Consider the following 16,805-nt stretch of genomic DNA (forward strand, 5'->3'; position numbering starts at 1 on the left):
AAAATAATATCCTTTCAAATGAAAACTTCCGTTTTTCTTTACATGTGCTATGCTGTTGGATATTTGAAAAACTTTAAGAGTCTTATGTTTGCAGTTATTTCAAATTCAGTAATCAATTTTTTTTGATTTTAAGGGATGATTAATGTTGTAAAAGTGAATAAATATTATAAACTATTGTACTTTTTTAGTGTAAAAAAACTATGTTTACTTAATGTAATAATCAATCTGTTAATAAATATTATCCCTTCAGTAGACGGTAAGATAATTCAGAAATATTTTATCTATGTCTTTTCAGATAAGTTTATTGGTAATTAAATCTGTATTGAATGTACTTTATACTGCTCATGCATTAAAAATGAGTCATTTGCGATGTAGAGATTATTTATTATGATTTTTAATATCAAATAAAACTATGTTTATTTTTCCTTATCTCTATCTATTGATCGATTACTATTTTCTATTTTGCACTCTTTATTCTGCTGATTTTTAGGCTGATTTATTATGCCAAAAGTGAAAAGAAATGTAGAATTTTTTTTAATGCATTTAATTGTACCTATCCATACCTGCCTGTTAAAAAAATTGATTTGCACCTTTTTTCTTACTTATAATTTTTTTTCTTATTTCTCAAAAAGGAAGATTAATTTTGTTTAAAACAGATTTTATTTGTTTAAATTATTTAACTAATTATTCTAAGACTATAAATTATTCTCTTAGTGCACTATGCTTCCAACTTACTTTAGCATGTGTTTTTATAAATTTAGTGTAGATAAAGGGTAGAGCACGTTATGACACTTATTAATTATTGATTCTTAGAATTTTTACTGTGCTCAAAATAATAATAATATGGTTTAGATGGGGATATTTCTGTATTGGCACTAGGATACTGTATTCTAGGATTTCTGTATTGGCACTATCAGCATTTTGATATTATGGTATATTGTCTGCTTCATATCACGATATTATGATATACCGTGGTAATTAAATTGTTATGTATATTATAAATGCTAGACTTTTTTGCAAATAAAAATTTATGTGTTTAAAGAACATCATTTAAAAAGAATGGGATATTTATCCTACGGTAGCTCGCAGGATAAGTATCCCATAGATGAAGTATCGTTATTTTGAAACAGAAAAATTTTATTAACACAATTGTAAACATCACAACACTATTTCTCATGATTTTGCAACACAATTAAACATATTTGGAATTTTTACTTAGAAAGATCTGCATCTCAGCTTTTCAGGCAATAAAGATGCACAATCTTTAGTAATGACATTACCTGCAACACTGAACACACTTTCAGATGGTAGACTTGTCCCTGGTATTGCAAGGAATCGACTCGCAATTAACTGTAATTTTGGAAAGGAGGAGCTGTTTCTTTTCCACCACATAAATGGCCAATCCGAAATGCTTATTTTTGACATATTTAAATACTCATTCAGCTCCCTTTCAGCTTTTGCTATTGGAGTATATTCCTCAGCATTCAAGTTCTCTTCTTCATCTGAGTCAAAAAACTTAACAAGGCAGGCCTTTTTTTTATGTTTGAGTTCTTAATGAAGAAGAAGCACTTATTTATGGTTCATCTTGCATTGTATAGGACTCAGCCATAAGTTAAATTGCTCTACTTTTAACTGCAGAAACATTTTCTAGAAATTTAATTTTGAATCTTGGGTCACACAATGAACAAAGACCCAAAATCAATGCCATTAATGAATCTTCATATTTGGCTTCAAGAGCCCCCAGAATTTCTTTTTTTTTATACTCCTGCTAATTTCTGAGTCACTGTCATTAGCTTGAAGATTTTTTTTACTTTACTCAACAGTGGTAGAACGCAGGAAGCTGTGATGTAACTACTTCCATTTAAAGATTTTGTCATATCTTCAGGCATATTTGTGACAGTTACAAAATCTTGAAGCACATTGATGTCAGATCCTTCAAGCATTAAATGTTTTCTCGGATAATCAAACAAAACTTTGCAGAGAGGAAGCTGGTTGGACAAAAATCGCCTGCAAAGTTTTGTTGTACTCCATCAATGTGTTGGACATACACTTATTAAGCGTTCAACAGTCATACTCAATTGCTCTTGAGCTATCTGTCAATCTCTTTTCATCTTCCATGAATGAGAAATGGTGTTTTATAGCTTTTTCAAGCGAGAAATTGCTGTCTTCAGGGAAGACTGTTGTAGAGATTGGTTGACACCAATGTTTATATTATGGGCAAAACATGTAATCTGGTTTATCTTAAGATCTTTGATAGCTTTAACAATGTTAGTGCCATCATTAGATGTTATTGAGGGCAATGTTTTAGCATAAATATTCCAATCTTTTTAAGTATTAGTTAGCATTTCAATTAAATTTTCTGATGTATGCTCCTCTATGAAATGCTTGAAGTTCGAACACGCACTTAGAAGCTGCCATTCATTAGAAATTTAATGAGCAGTCACTGCTAGAAAAGGAGTATTGGTTATGGATGTCCAACAGTCAGTAGTGATTGCTATATCACAACTCTGTATGGAAGATATTTCAGCCTTTATCTTTCAACCGTATTGTTATTTAATTTTGAGATAGCTACAGTTGAAAAGTGTTTTCTTCCAGGCAACTTATATTTTGGGTTCAAAACCCTCACCATTTCAATGAACTTTGGATTTTCCACTGTGGCAAATGGCTGCATTGATGTTGCAATAAATTTCGCCACAGCTTCGGTGCAATTTTTAGAGAATTTACTGCCCAGAGGTTGAAAATCTAACATAGTTTTTTACCGCTTTTTCACACTTTCATTTGCGTTCTGCTGAGCATCAACTGGAGCTAAAGGATCATCAACGTCAATGGCATGATTAATATTTCTTGTCAATGGTTTGCTTGAATTGTTTAATTCCCTAAATTTTAAAGGATGATGATGCCGTAGATGACTTGATTTTTGAGCATAATTGAAAAACAGCAATATTTTGGTTTAAAATCCGGACTTTATCATCAGCTGGTAAACCGAAATAAATCCAGACAGCGCTTTTAGTGTTGGGCTTTGATACTACCTGGCGATATCCTAGACAATCCGTAACAGAAATATTCTAAAAAAGAATAATAATAATATCAATATAAATTTTTTTTTAACAGAAGTTTTCAGTCTTAATTTGCAACTGAACTGTTAGCATGTTGCATAATGTGATAAAATCTTTGCCATTATATAATGTTTATTTATTTGTAAATTTTTTTAAATTTAGTTTATAAAACATAATTTCGGCAAAAATAAACAGCAATAAAAAAAAAGTACATACAATCAAAAACCTTCCATCGTACTATTTTAAGATATGACTACATATTTTTTATAAAAAATTTAATGCAAGAAAATTTATTCATTGATTTGTTAAAATTCCACAAAACCCCAATTGAAACTAACAATCTTTCAAATTCCTAAAATTCAAGCTAATGCAAATTTTTAAAAAAAAAATTTAAATACAAAAATAAAATAATTTTGTTTTAAATAATATTGCAGCCTTTACTAGAATATATCAATAAAATATAAAAAAAAAATGAAAAAAGAAAATTTCAAATCCCTAAAAGCGAAACAATTGTTTTCAAAGGTGCTACTTAAAATACTAACATATTACCTAAATATATTTTTAAATTAAATTTGAGGAATTCGATAAATTTCCACTGAACATCAATGGAAAATATTGCTTTCAAGGAAATTATGGCATTTTTTAGAATTCTTCATAATATAGATAAAAATGAAAAAAAGATTTCAAATCATTAAAATCAAAAAAATTTTTGCAAAAGAGGCTATAAAATATTTAAACTTTTGTCACCAAAACATTTTCTTTTAAAGAAATTTTTTCCTTTTGAATTCTATAAATGCCCACAAATCATTGCTAAAATTCAAGCATTACTTTAAATGTAGGCTATTTTAAATTTAAATACAAAAATATTATAATTTTAATACTGTTTTAAATAAAACTGCTTAATTTTCTAGAATTCTTCAAAACATCGATAAAAATAAAAGGAATTTCAATTGCTAAAATCATGACAATTTTTTTAAAAGTGCCATTTTAAATACTAAAATATTATTAAAATGTTTTTTTTTTTTTTAAATTAAAACTGCAGAATTCTATAAATTCCCGCAAAACATCGCTAAATATGCATTTGATTTTCTAAAATTCCAAGAAACACCAAGTGCAAATTTTTTTAAAATTGCTAAAATTCAAGCATTATTTTTAAATGTAAGCAATTTTAAATTTAAATACAAAAATATTATTTTAATACTGTTTTAAATGGAATTGCGGCATTTTCTGGAATTCTTCAAAATATCGATATAAATGGAAGAAATTTCAATCTCTGAAATAGAAAATATTTTTTGTGAAAATCTATAATTTCCACAAAGCGTCAACAGAAATGCATTTTGGGGTAATATTTCCGCATCGTGATCTGTCGCGCCACTACGTTCGTAAAGGTGCAAAATAGATTTTAATCTTTGAAATTGAAAAAAAAATAATAATAAATGATAAAATAAGATAAACGAAGAGGTTTTGCCCGGGGGTTCAAATTGGTCATCTTCTGTTTTGATTTCTCGCAGGCCGCTGCCTGTAAGTTGTCAAAACTTATTATTCTGCCTCAGATCACGATACGGAAATCCCCATTTTTTCTAATGGAAAGTTTCTTTTCTTTTCAGCAATAAATAAATAAATAAGATAATTTAAATTTAATACAAAACAAATTTAAAAAAAAAACAAAACAAGTTTTTAATTAAAATTTGCGGAATTTTGAAACATTTCTCAATACAACTATAGAAACGAAATTCCATAATTAATTATTTATTTATGCATAAAATAGTAATGGAAAATGATATATACATACCTTGATTATATTTATTTCTTCTGTATTATTCATTTTCTGCAGGAGATCCAAAAGCAACGTCGACAATCTCAGATATTTTTAAATTCAGAAACATGCTTTTCTCAAAATGAAACCAAAATCAGCAACTAAGTATACTGTTTGGGGTTGATATAATGTGCGGATGTTTGATATCTGATTCTGATATTGCGAATACCAGGGATATGACGCATGCACTTTAAAGTCAAATGATAGCACAATATGTTGTATTCACAGTAGGAGAAATTACTAGCTGCCTAAAATATAAGGAGAGGAGGTACTTTAAATATCACACACAAGCTTTTGAGTTCTTAACCCCTAAATCAATCCCGTGCCATACTGTCACTTCCCACTTCCTCGATGCCGGTTGGTAGCAGAGATTGGCTAGCGGTGAGTACAGAGAAGGGTTATACTTTCAAATTTGACCACTTCTGTGATATTTTTTTAAAATTGTTTTGTATTTTATTTCATAATTGTTGCAGATACTGATATGGAAAGTTTCATTAGTCATTTATCCTATGTTGATTACTTCTAATACGAATAACTAAACAGCAATTCCAGAGGCCAAACTAATGAGAATTTCACGCATTTGGGCATTGCACAAATAATAGGCCTATAAAATATTAATTAAATTTCTCATTTTTCATTAAAAAGTCATTGATCACCATACTATTTTCATTTCAAATTTGTTTCGAGTTTTTTCTTTCTCACTTGGGTAAGAATTTTTTTTTTAAGAAATGTATTCGATAAATTTAGTAAATATATTTCCCTCCCCCTCTTCTGCTATCTTCTCATTTTCAAATTTTTTGATTCTCGTTCAATAATTGAACCTTGATATTTGCTTTGAACTATTGTTTTCTATGTTACATTAATCTTAAGGAGATCAATCTAAAGTTTTGTTTATAACAAATTTAATTCATGGAAGAACAAAAACAAAACAAGGAGATGAATACATTACAGGCAATTCAAGAATGATGTATTGGATGTTTGCTATATAGACCAAGCTCTGTTAACACATTATAGCTACTCTAGATTGTTTACATTAATTATTTTCCATCCACACAGTAACTCTAAATTAAAAGTTTTCAGTTTCTGTTATGATGGAACATTATTCGTGTAATTGCCATAAATTAAATGTAAATAAATCAAATGAATTAAGAAGTTATCGACCCTGGGATTAGCAAATATTTGTAGGAAATAAGTTGTATTTTAGTTTTGCAGAAAATCTTTTAATAACTATCTTAAATATATATCAAAGGAAAAAATATGTACAATATTTTAAGAATGAATCAATGTTTCTCATTAACGTAAAATTCCCTAAGATCTTGGTAATTGACTTATCTTTACTAATCGTCTTTGTGGAAATTAACTTTAATTCTTCGTGGAAATTAACCTTTCTGCTTTGTTTCTAAATAACCCTTTAAAAAAATCCATGGAAATATGCAAATCAAATCTATGGACTGATTTTATTTCTGCTATGAAAAGTCTGCCTGCTTGTGATCGAATAGATGGAAGAATTAGAGGTGTCAAAAGCAAGTTTGCAAAGATCATTGCATGATCAAATAACTTACGATGTATGAATATTGTAAAAGTAATATCAAAGGTATACATTTTTTTTCCATCAGCAACATTGAAATTGTTAAACTTTGTAAAGAATTATTTAAGCAACTGCAGCATGCAACAACAGTTTAAGGTAAAAGAAATATGCATTTTTTTAGCCAGCAGATAATAAGCAAATAAAAGGGTAAGTACTGATGCAGAATTTTCCATCACAGCCGGTTTAGATTCCTACCAAAAATATTGATGTTCCACCTGTATGTGACATGTATTTATGATGCACGCTGGTATATTGGAATGGTTTTGGAAGTTCATGTAGAAAAAGGAGGCACAATTAAATTCATGCATCTTTACCACCCATCCCTTTCATATTATTGGCCAAAAAGTGATAGTTGCATACTTCCTTTAATAAACATCTTTGTACAGTTGACATTAACACCACAACAGGGGAAAAAAAATAGAACTCATTGCTGAGTCAAACACGTGAGTAAACAGTGGAAAAAATATTTTTCTATCAGAGGAAAATAGATTTAAAAAAACTAAAAGCGCTAGATAATTCCATACTCATACAATAAAAAAAAATTCTAATACTTATTTATTACTTTATTTAATAACAGTCAAAATAATTTTGAATTGTGAGGTATGCAAATTTTACATAATTTTAAAGAATGTAATTTTATTTGGCAAGAAAAATTGAATGGCATGGAATCAAATTTTAAATTACTTCATTAAAATTCAATTTCTGAAAAAGTTTCTCAGGAATTTAAGAAGAAAATAAAAAGCAGGAATTGCCAAATATTGTACAAAGATGAATGACACAACATTAAAAAAGTCATTAATTTATAATTTTTTTGTTATCTTTGTAAATTAAAGTAAGATAATAAAATGTTCTGATTGCTTACCCAAATTCTGAAGTGATATTTCATTTAAAAAAAAAAAAAAATTCCTGCTCACAACTAACATGCCATAAGACACTTAATTGAGAATGAATCTAGGACTAAATTAAAAGACATCTAAGTCTACCAGGTCATTCTCTAAGGTCACTTCTCCCTCTGTTTTTGTCTTGCATTAACTTTTTGGAGATATTGGCGTGAAGCTTAAACAAAACTTTAATATAGAGAACTTTTGACCATAAAGTAAGTTAATTTAATTTAAAATAAAAACCTGTAAATATATTTTTCAAACAAAAAATTTTGTTATAAGGTGGTATCAGTAATTTAGAGAACATTAAATCTCGGACTTATCGCCCCCATAACCTGGTGACCCGAGTGATTGCCAGCCATATTAGAAAATACTCAGACAAGCTTGAGCTTCTAATAAAATATGTTCAGTTTTAGCTTGTTTGCTCTTTATATATGAATATTTTACTTTTTTATGAATAAGTTAATTATGTTTGCTTTGTGAAAACATAATTACTGTTTTCTTTTTTGTCTTAGGTTTTAAGGATACATACATCAAAGAGGATATTTATTTCGAAATAATTGAACCAGACACACTGCATTATACCTATAAAGTCAGACCTGCTCATGAATTTGGAACTCCTTTTGTAAGTTGGTTTATTTATTATTACAAAGAATCAAATTTAATAAAAATTTTATTTAATAATTTAGATTCAAATCCAATAGTCATTTTTCCAAATTCATCTCCTATTTTACATTTCTCTTTTGTTTTTATATGACTCACCTATTGTATTACAGTGTAACGTCCCATATCCGGACGTCCCTTTCCCGGAAGGATCGATTTCCCGGACACTTTTTAACAATCAAAATAAACAAACATCTCTTGATCTTCGCATTCCAAGTCCGTGGAGTGACCATTAGTGACGCTCCTCTTCTGGAATGCTGGGAAAGAGGGTAATTTGTTTTCAATAGAGCACAACTGAGTCCCCTCCCCCCTTCTTTCGTATGCAGCTGGCTAGTAGATGAGGCATTTCCTGGAACCTTTTTACTGTAGAAAAGGGTAAACGTGGAGGGGGAGTATGTCCTTGAGAAACATTGTCCATTCAATATTTAGGAGGCGGGGGAAAAAAAGGGGGTAACATTCTTTCTTTAGCATTGACATGAAAAAGATTTCCAAGACTCCCATGCCACTGAAATATGAATTTGACTAACAAAAGTCCTTTTATTCCAAACCAAAAACTAAATTAGATTTCTCCGAAATGTATTCCTTTTTTTCATGCAGTGCACCTACAAATACATTACAGGAACAGGCGAATACCTTGGCGAAATAAGTCTTGCAAAATACTCTGAAACTAATTTCTCTCGCCAAATATCTCGTATTTAAAGCAATCTAACGCGTCACATTTGTTCGTTTTTACCGATCTAGCATTTGTGAGTTAAGAATTTGTGATTATCGACAGCTTGCTTCTTTTAATTATTTTTATTAAGTTTTTTGACAAGTTATTGTTTTTTTAAGTTTTTAACTGCGTAATTTTTATTAAGTTTTAATTGAGTTACTGTTATTCGTGTTAAGTTTTTTTTAAAGTTATTTTTGTTTATTACCTTTTATTTTTCTTACGATGTCTTCACGTCCGTTGAAGAAAAGAAAAAATGTTTCTTTATCAATTAAAGAAAAAGTAGAGTTACTGAGAAAATTGGACATGGGTACTTCAGTATCTAAGTTGTGCGACGAATATAAAGTAGGAAAGTCTAATGTGTACGATATAAAAAAACAGAAAGAGAAACTTTTTGACTATTTTTCAAACTCAGACACACCTCTTGCAATGAAGGATCGGAAATATATACGAAATGCTAAACACGAGGATCACGATAGAGTTATGATTGAGTGGGTACGACAACGCCGTAGTGAAGGCGTACCGTTAACGGGACCAATGTTAATGGCTCAAGCAAAGATTTTTCATGAGGATATGGCCATTCAAGAGGAGTGCAGCTACAGCATTGGATGATTGAAAGCCTTTAAAAAAAGACATGGTATGAGCCAGCTATCTATTTGCGGAGATCGTGCGGAAGCTGACACCGAAGCTGCTGAAAAATTTATAGAAGATTTTGAAGAATTAATTAAAAATGAAGACTTGTCACCAGAACGAGTATATAATGCCGATGAGACTGGACTGTTTTGGCGGTATGTACCCCGAAAGACTTTAGCCGCAGCTGAGGAAAAGAATCCAACCGGTGTTAAGGACTGTAAAGTAAGAATGACAATTATGGTGTGTGCAAATGCTTCAGGTACACACAAATGAAATTGTTTACAATTGGTAAAAGTGCTCGCCCTCGCACCCTAAAGGGTGTTAAAGTGTTACCCGTAAATTATCGATCTAACCGAAAAGCCTTGATGACCCAGCAACTCATGGAAGAATGGTTGGACAACGATTTTGTGCCGCAAGTCAGAAAGCATTTTCAGTCGATTGGCTTGGAAGAAAAAAAGCCACTTTTAATACTGGATAATTGCTCTGCCCACAAAATACCGTTATTGATGGAAAGGGCAAATGTTTCTGTTGTGTTCTTGCCACCCAACTGCACTTCAATTTTGCAGCCGATGGATAACGGTATCTTAAGATCCTTCAAGTGCAAGTATAAAACGCAATTCTTGATGTCAATGCTGACCTCTTTAAGTGATGGCCAAAACTTACAAGACTTCGTTAAGTCTTATTCCATAAAGACTGCCATATGGAATATAGCAAAAGCGTGGGATGAAGTTGATCAAAAGCCCTTAAGAATGCTTGGAATAACATTTGGCCAGCAACTATTTTTTTTGGTAATGATGAGGACGAGCCCCTCTTTGAAGGTTTTCGTCCAAACAAAGAGAAAGAAAGTGTGAGAGAGTTGTTGCACTACATCAAAAGTCATTGTGAGAGGGAAAAATTAGATGAAGAAGATGTTGTAGAAACGCTAAACTGCGACGATGATGCCCCAACTAACCGACGAGGAGATAAAAAACATAGCTTTAAACAAACAAGATAGTGACACAGAAAGTGTAGATAGTAAAGAAGAAATAGCAGAAGAGAGGATTTCAACTGACGATTTAGTTAATCATTTAGATATTGCCATTAAAGGACTGGAACAAAGAGACTATATTTCTGAACAAGAAATCATGTCCCTTCATAGGATTAAGGAAAAATTGCTCAATAAGAAACCGAAAATGAAACAGCTTTCTTTAAAGGATATGTTTAAAAAATAAAATATTTATAGTGCCTACGCATTTTTTATTAGGAGTTTTTGATTTCTATGTAAGGTAAATAATTGATCTTTATTTTACGTAAGCATTATCTTTTTAATATTTTGTTTGATTTAAATCGTTGAGAAAAGCAATTTTTTTTCTGGTTTCTTGTAACATTAATTTAATTTTTTTTTTGTTTTCATTTTAAAGCTTTTTAAATGATTAGTTGCGATTTATTTACGTGATGTGTTATGGACTTATACTATGCTTATTTTAAAAATCAGAAGTTTTTTTTCCTTAGATGGTTGAGTCAGTAATTCCCCCTTCTTTAATGCATTTTATAACTGCGTATTTGGCGTAATTTTGATAAATAATCAATTTTCTATAATGCTAATGGTTAGTTGATTTTCCCGACGACCACGATAAATCGACAAATTATGTATTAAAGTTTAAAAAAAAAAAAGAAGAAATAACAGTTTGGCGTGTCGATAATCGTGACGTCGATTGTCGTTTTCAATAAGTACGATGGTTTTTTGTATTTTTTCTAAGTTAGTGTGGTCAATTATGTCTCGAGGTGTAATATTGCGCCAGATTATTTTTTAAACGATTAAATAAAGCATAGTAATATTTAAACATTATTAATGTAACCTGATTCTTTCAGTCCCACAAGAAAAAATAAAGATAACTCCATCAGCATGCCGCGTCCTAACGTTTGATTGATAACTTCCCCGCCCTCAACTTGAATGATCTCTTTACACATATTTTCTCTATACAAATAAGGAGGGAATGGATTTTTCTCCCCCACCTACCCACCTTAATGAATGACGGGGAATCCCGTTTCTTCCTTGAATCGTTCTAGTTCAAAATGGCGGATAGAGCAAATTAATATTTTCATTACTACTGTCAATTGTTTTTCGTTTTCTAATTATTTTTTTTTCTAATATTTTGTTTTCGATTGATTAAATATCACATTCAAATACTAAAACATTATTGCCCAAAAAATAACGTTTATTTATTTTTTGCTTCTTAGATTCAGATCGTTTATTAGATCATTTTAAGCTTTGTTTATCTTAGGGGTGTATTATACGGAAAAATCTATTATCCGGACTTCGGGAAGTCCCACCGATTCCGGATACGCGACGTTCCACTGTATATATCATTTACCCACTATATCTCTCTCCTATTGTAATTATATATTGTTATTATTATTGTTAATATATTATATATTATTTACCCACTATATATCTCACTTATTGTAAAAGTATATTCTAATTAGGACAAATAAGAGAACGAAGTTTCTATAGCAATAAATTTATTTTAAAAACATATTAAATTGGTAGACGAACTGTCACAAACATAGTGAGTAACAAAAAGAATGAATGCAAAATAATCGGCTTCAACAGAAGCTTAAATAATACTCTTTAAACAGATAATGTCATGATCCACGCCAGAACGATCAACAGCAAATGAAAAGAAACTGGCCGGTCCCCGCAGATCATAATGTTACCAACATAAGTTGAATGCATGAGCTCGTCATCTTAAACGACTGACGAAAATCGAACCTATAACCTTTATGTTATTTAATCAATCAAAAATAGAAAAAACCCTTTTAGCATTTATTTATCCAACAGCTCTGCCGCAGATCGCAGTTAAACATGTTGTTCATTTAGTAAAAATTAGAGAATATTTTTTATGTAATTTTTTTAAGAAAAATTTCAATAGCAGTTAATTTAAATGTAACTTGTAAGTTATTTTTGATTTCTTAAATAATAAATGTTTCTAAACTAATTTTTTTCTTTAATTTGCATATCTTTAAGATTATTAGGATGTTGTCTGGATATTAACACTGTTTTAAATTGAGTCACTATTTATCACTTTTTAAAAAGTTTTAAATACTTTTTTGCTACTTTTTCTATAACGACCTGTGCTAAGCCGTGCAACAACATTCTTTATTTAATTTTTAAAATCTCAATTTATTTGCAGCTTTAAATGATGCATCAACTTATCAAATCTTGACTGTGCTAATTTTTAAATCTTTAATATAATTTTTGGAATATCAATATGTTCTTATTCGGAAAATTTTTATTTCACAGAATGGCAGTTTTCACAGCATTGGTCTTGTTTTGACGGAACCTGCTAGTGGGTGTAACATACCTATGAATAAATTAGAACTACACAATAATATTGCATTGATGGATCGTGGGTTAAGTATATGTCTGACTATAGATAGTTTAAACTGATGTGATTTAGTAATATATCAAAGTAGTAACAAATAAATATAAAGTTTGTCTGACAAATATTGCTCCATTTATTGTCCGTCACTCGTTTGTCATGCAATGTTTTTTATTAATGAATCTTAGATTAAATATATCTTTGATTATATCAGTTTTTGGATGATAAATTCCTCACCAGTAAAACTTGAAATCACATTTTTAAGTATATTTTTCACATGAACTATTTGATCGATTCTGTTTAAATTTAGGATTACTTTAATATTTACTTAATAGTTTCAGAGATACAGCAAAGTTTGCTGACATTAACATAATAAGCTACACAATTGTAACGTTCCATCAATCAAGAAACTCAAAAGAGTCTCTTGATTAGCTTTATTCATCAAATTTTGACATTAGTTTTCATTTGTTCATACTTCTTCAGGCAATCGTATGGTAGTTTGCGGAAAGGTAGAGCTGTCGCCTTAAACATCAAGGAAGAACTTTGCATATATTTTTATTTTTATGTAAGTTTTAATAGTTAATTTTTTAATTTGTTATTGGTATCTATTTTATGCAAAACAGGTGGTATTCGGCTCTTTCTCTCTATGTAGCTTTTTTAAGTAGCCAGTTTAGTTAAGAATTTGCTACTTGTGCTGGAACCCTACTGGTGGAGGTCAAAATAAGTTAGATTGACGACCAACATTTTAAACTGATGCCAGCTCCAGCATATTTGAAATAGAATATCTTGGTCTGAGATTTAGCGTGACCACTGCAAGTAATGCACTCATTTTTACGATCTGATAGCATTCTGAATGAAAAAAGGAATTTATTAGAGTCTTGTTCTTGCAGCTATTGTGAGGCATTCTCTGAAAGTTTTATGCTACAACACAACACAAGTAAGGTTTTGTGTTACTGAACCCTGAGTGCTTATTTGTTTTGGTCAGTATCTGTAAGGTGAAGTCGGATATACTCAGTTTCAATTGAAGTGTCTTTCCATGCTTTGTATATTTGCAATCTACAAACTTTGTGAAAGCTTGTTGGACTCTGTTATAACTGAAGTACTTTTGCTGCACTACGAACTTCTATCCTCTTACTGTTCTACTAACTCCCAAAGAGGATTTGTACGTACTATGCCATTATACGTTTAAACAGGTTTTGTTTGTTGGGTTAGCAACATTTCCTTAGTCAGGTGCTTTATATCCTCAGGGTTGCCACAGACTACTAAAATGCGACTATTTTGCCTGAAAAGACTAAAAAAGCGACTATTTTCAGGAATAGCCAACTATTTGGATAATTTTTTACTCTTAGTGAAGTTTTTTTTAGCAAAAATGAATGTTACTTTTCAGAACGTTAATAAAAGATAGCAAACTTTTATACAATCATGTATGTCCAAAAAGCCAAACATTAAAATTTCCATTAGATTTAATAAAGTACTTTTTTTTTCTCTCTTAGGGGCTGTTGTTGTTTTTTCCTTCTATTAACATTCATATTTTATTTTAATTCGACTTTTATTTAGGTACCTATTTTCTAATATGTATAACTTTTATATTTGTACAAAACTTTTTTTAAATTAGAGCATAGTTAGGACTGGGTGATAAATCGATGTATCGTGTAATATCAATTTAATGCATATATCGGTAGACTGGTATAGTGACTTTCGTTTTAGGTGATGCATCAGAAATCTGATTTAAGCCATTGGAATAAGACTACAATAGCGGTTTAACGATTTAATATGCAAGGATCCTTGACTACGCTAATGCTGTTACCGCACTGCAGAAGACGATTTTGAATTCGTCTAGCTGCAGAGATGTAGATAGCGTTTAGCTATAAAGACGATGTTACAGTTTCATGACGAAGAGCGAACTGAATCAGAACTCCCGGTTTCGTGCGAGGATCAGCGTTGTAATATAGAACGCAATGCATAGTTTCTTTATGTCCATTTTTGTCTTTGGGAATTTGCGTTTTTTGAATATTATTTTCAATGATACTTAAGTTATTTTGCGATTGTTGTGCATTTTATTTCGTCGGGAATAATTTTCGGGTTTCTTGTAAATTATTTTCAGTGATACCTTTGCTACTTAGCGATCGTTTCCTTCTGCATTTTTTAATACCTATTTTTTTTTCTGTCTGGATTTAACGATTCTTGTCAATTATTTTTAGTAGACCTACTGTTACTTTACGATTGCTGCACAATCCTTGTTATCATAAGTTTTTGTTCTGAACTCAATTGATCAATAAAAAGAAAATATAATAAGAAAGATTCTTCATTGATTTTTTTCAATTATTGTTTTTCATTATAAGCGATGCAATTTTATAGAGGTATTGTGTATTTAACTTTGTTATAAAATGTTGGTTTTTTAAAATTTATTTGATGTAAGTATAATAATTTGATTATTTTTAAACCAATAAATGTTCAGTCGTTTTTAATTATAAAAAAATTAAGACAAAGCTTACCTTTATTTAATTTGCTTTTATTTTTGTGAAACTGAAAACAAAAAATTTTTAAAAAAATTTGGCTATTAGTTAAAACAATTTTTTTAAAAATTAAATAAGGAGTTTAACAATGTTTTGACGCTTTTTAATAATTTAACATTAGTACTCAAACTATTGTGGCATTAGTCTTCTTTGTATAACTTATAAAATTCTATCTAGAATTTTATATCTCAGGCTGTTACCATTCATTGACTCACAAATTGGAAAATATCAATGTGGATTCCGTGCTGGAAAATCAACTAAGGATCAGGTATTTTGTCTCCGTCAGATTTTAGAGAAATCAATGGAATTTAAATTTGAAACACATCTTTTTATTGATTTCAAGGCTGCTTTTGATAGTATCAATAGAAATTATCTTTCTGAAACAATGAATACTTTTAAAATATCTTCAAAACCCATTAAATTGACGAGACTTACATTGAAAGATACGAAGTGTAAGATTAAGTTTCTTGGGTCTCTGTCTGAAAATCTTGACATATTCACATGTGTTTGACAAGGAGATTCTCTCTCCTGTCTTCTTTTTAATATAGCACTTGAGAGAGTTATTCGTGATTCAAACATCAATACCAGTGGTCACATTTTTACTAGACCAGTACAACTACTTGTATATGCTGATGATGTTGATATAATTGCTTGTTCCCTTCCTGCCCTGAAAGAGGCATTTTTCTTGCCCTTGAGGTGGCTGCAAAGCAAATGGGCTTGGTTATAAATGTAGAGAGAAAAAAAATATACGTCATTCTCAAGAAACACGAGTTCCAGACCCCTATCTTGAAATAAATTCTTATATATTTGAAACAGTGAGGAGTTTTATTTACTTAGGATCACCATTACCATTGACAGCAGAATTACTTCTGAAATGAAAAACCGACTCTATCTGGCAAATAGGGCTGTCTATGGGCTGAGAAGATTTATTAAATCTAGGCTTTCTAGAAAAACAAAGTTCTTAATCTACAAAACTCTTGTCCGGCCAGTCTCGACATACGCTTCTGAAGCTTGGACAATGACAGAACTGGAGGAAAATTGTATTGCAATATTTGAGAGAAAGATTTTGGGAGGTATACTTGGTGGTGTAAATGAAAACAATAACTGGAGAAAGAGATTTAATTTTGAACTGTACAAGATCTATAAACAACCTGATATTATTAAATGCATAAAAATAAATAGAATAAATTGGATTGCACACGTGATTCGAATGTGTGACGACAACACAATAAAAAAGATACTGCTTTTTAGACCCACTGGAAAAAGAAAGCGGGAAAGGCCGCAGTTGAGATGGGCTGAATCAGTGGTGTCTGATTTTCTCGCAATTAATGAATGAAATTGGAGATCAAAGATAAATCGGAAGTCGTCATGGAGAAATCTTCAGAGGAAGGCATTGGCTCACATTGGGCTGTCTGGCCAACTATGATGATGCTAATATAACAATCAAAGGAGATTTCCTCGCTTTTCAAAGTATGCAAATGAACCGGAAATCTCGGGTGGCCCTCTTATTTTCCCTAACTACGGTGGTCTAAGAGTTTGCAAACAAAGTTATGAAAAACAGTGGGGGGATAAAATTGTATA

The 16,805-nt window shown here is 30.6% G+C and overlaps 1 protein-coding gene and 1 long non-coding RNA gene across 2 annotated transcripts in view; both read left to right on the forward strand.

Moving 5' to 3' along the window:
• Positions 1–16,805, forward strand: part of LOC147801881 (uncharacterized) — a 287,387-nt gene that overhangs the window by 13,055 nt on the left and 257,527 nt on the right. The gene's annotated exons all lie outside the window — the stretch shown is intronic.
• The window catches only part of LOC107444580 (PRADC1-like protein), a 21,619-nt gene continuing 4,814 nt past the window's right edge, over positions 1–16,805 (forward strand). Inside the window, exons 1-3 of the mRNA XM_016058753.4 lie at positions 1–256; positions 7,857–7,966; positions 12,630–12,739. Coding sequence (XP_015914239.1) covers positions 136–256; positions 7,857–7,966; positions 12,630–12,739 — 341 coding nt within the window. The 5' untranslated portion in view covers positions 1–135. The remainder of the gene's footprint in view (positions 257–7,856; positions 7,967–12,629; positions 12,740–16,805) is intronic.

Source organism: Parasteatoda tepidariorum, chromosome 11 (genome assembly GCF_982258835.1).
Source record: "Parasteatoda tepidariorum strain Cologne lab strain chromosome 11, Ptep-v5.0, whole genome shotgun sequence".
Lineage (NCBI taxonomy): Eukaryota > Metazoa > Arthropoda > Arachnida > Araneae > Theridiidae > Parasteatoda > Parasteatoda tepidariorum.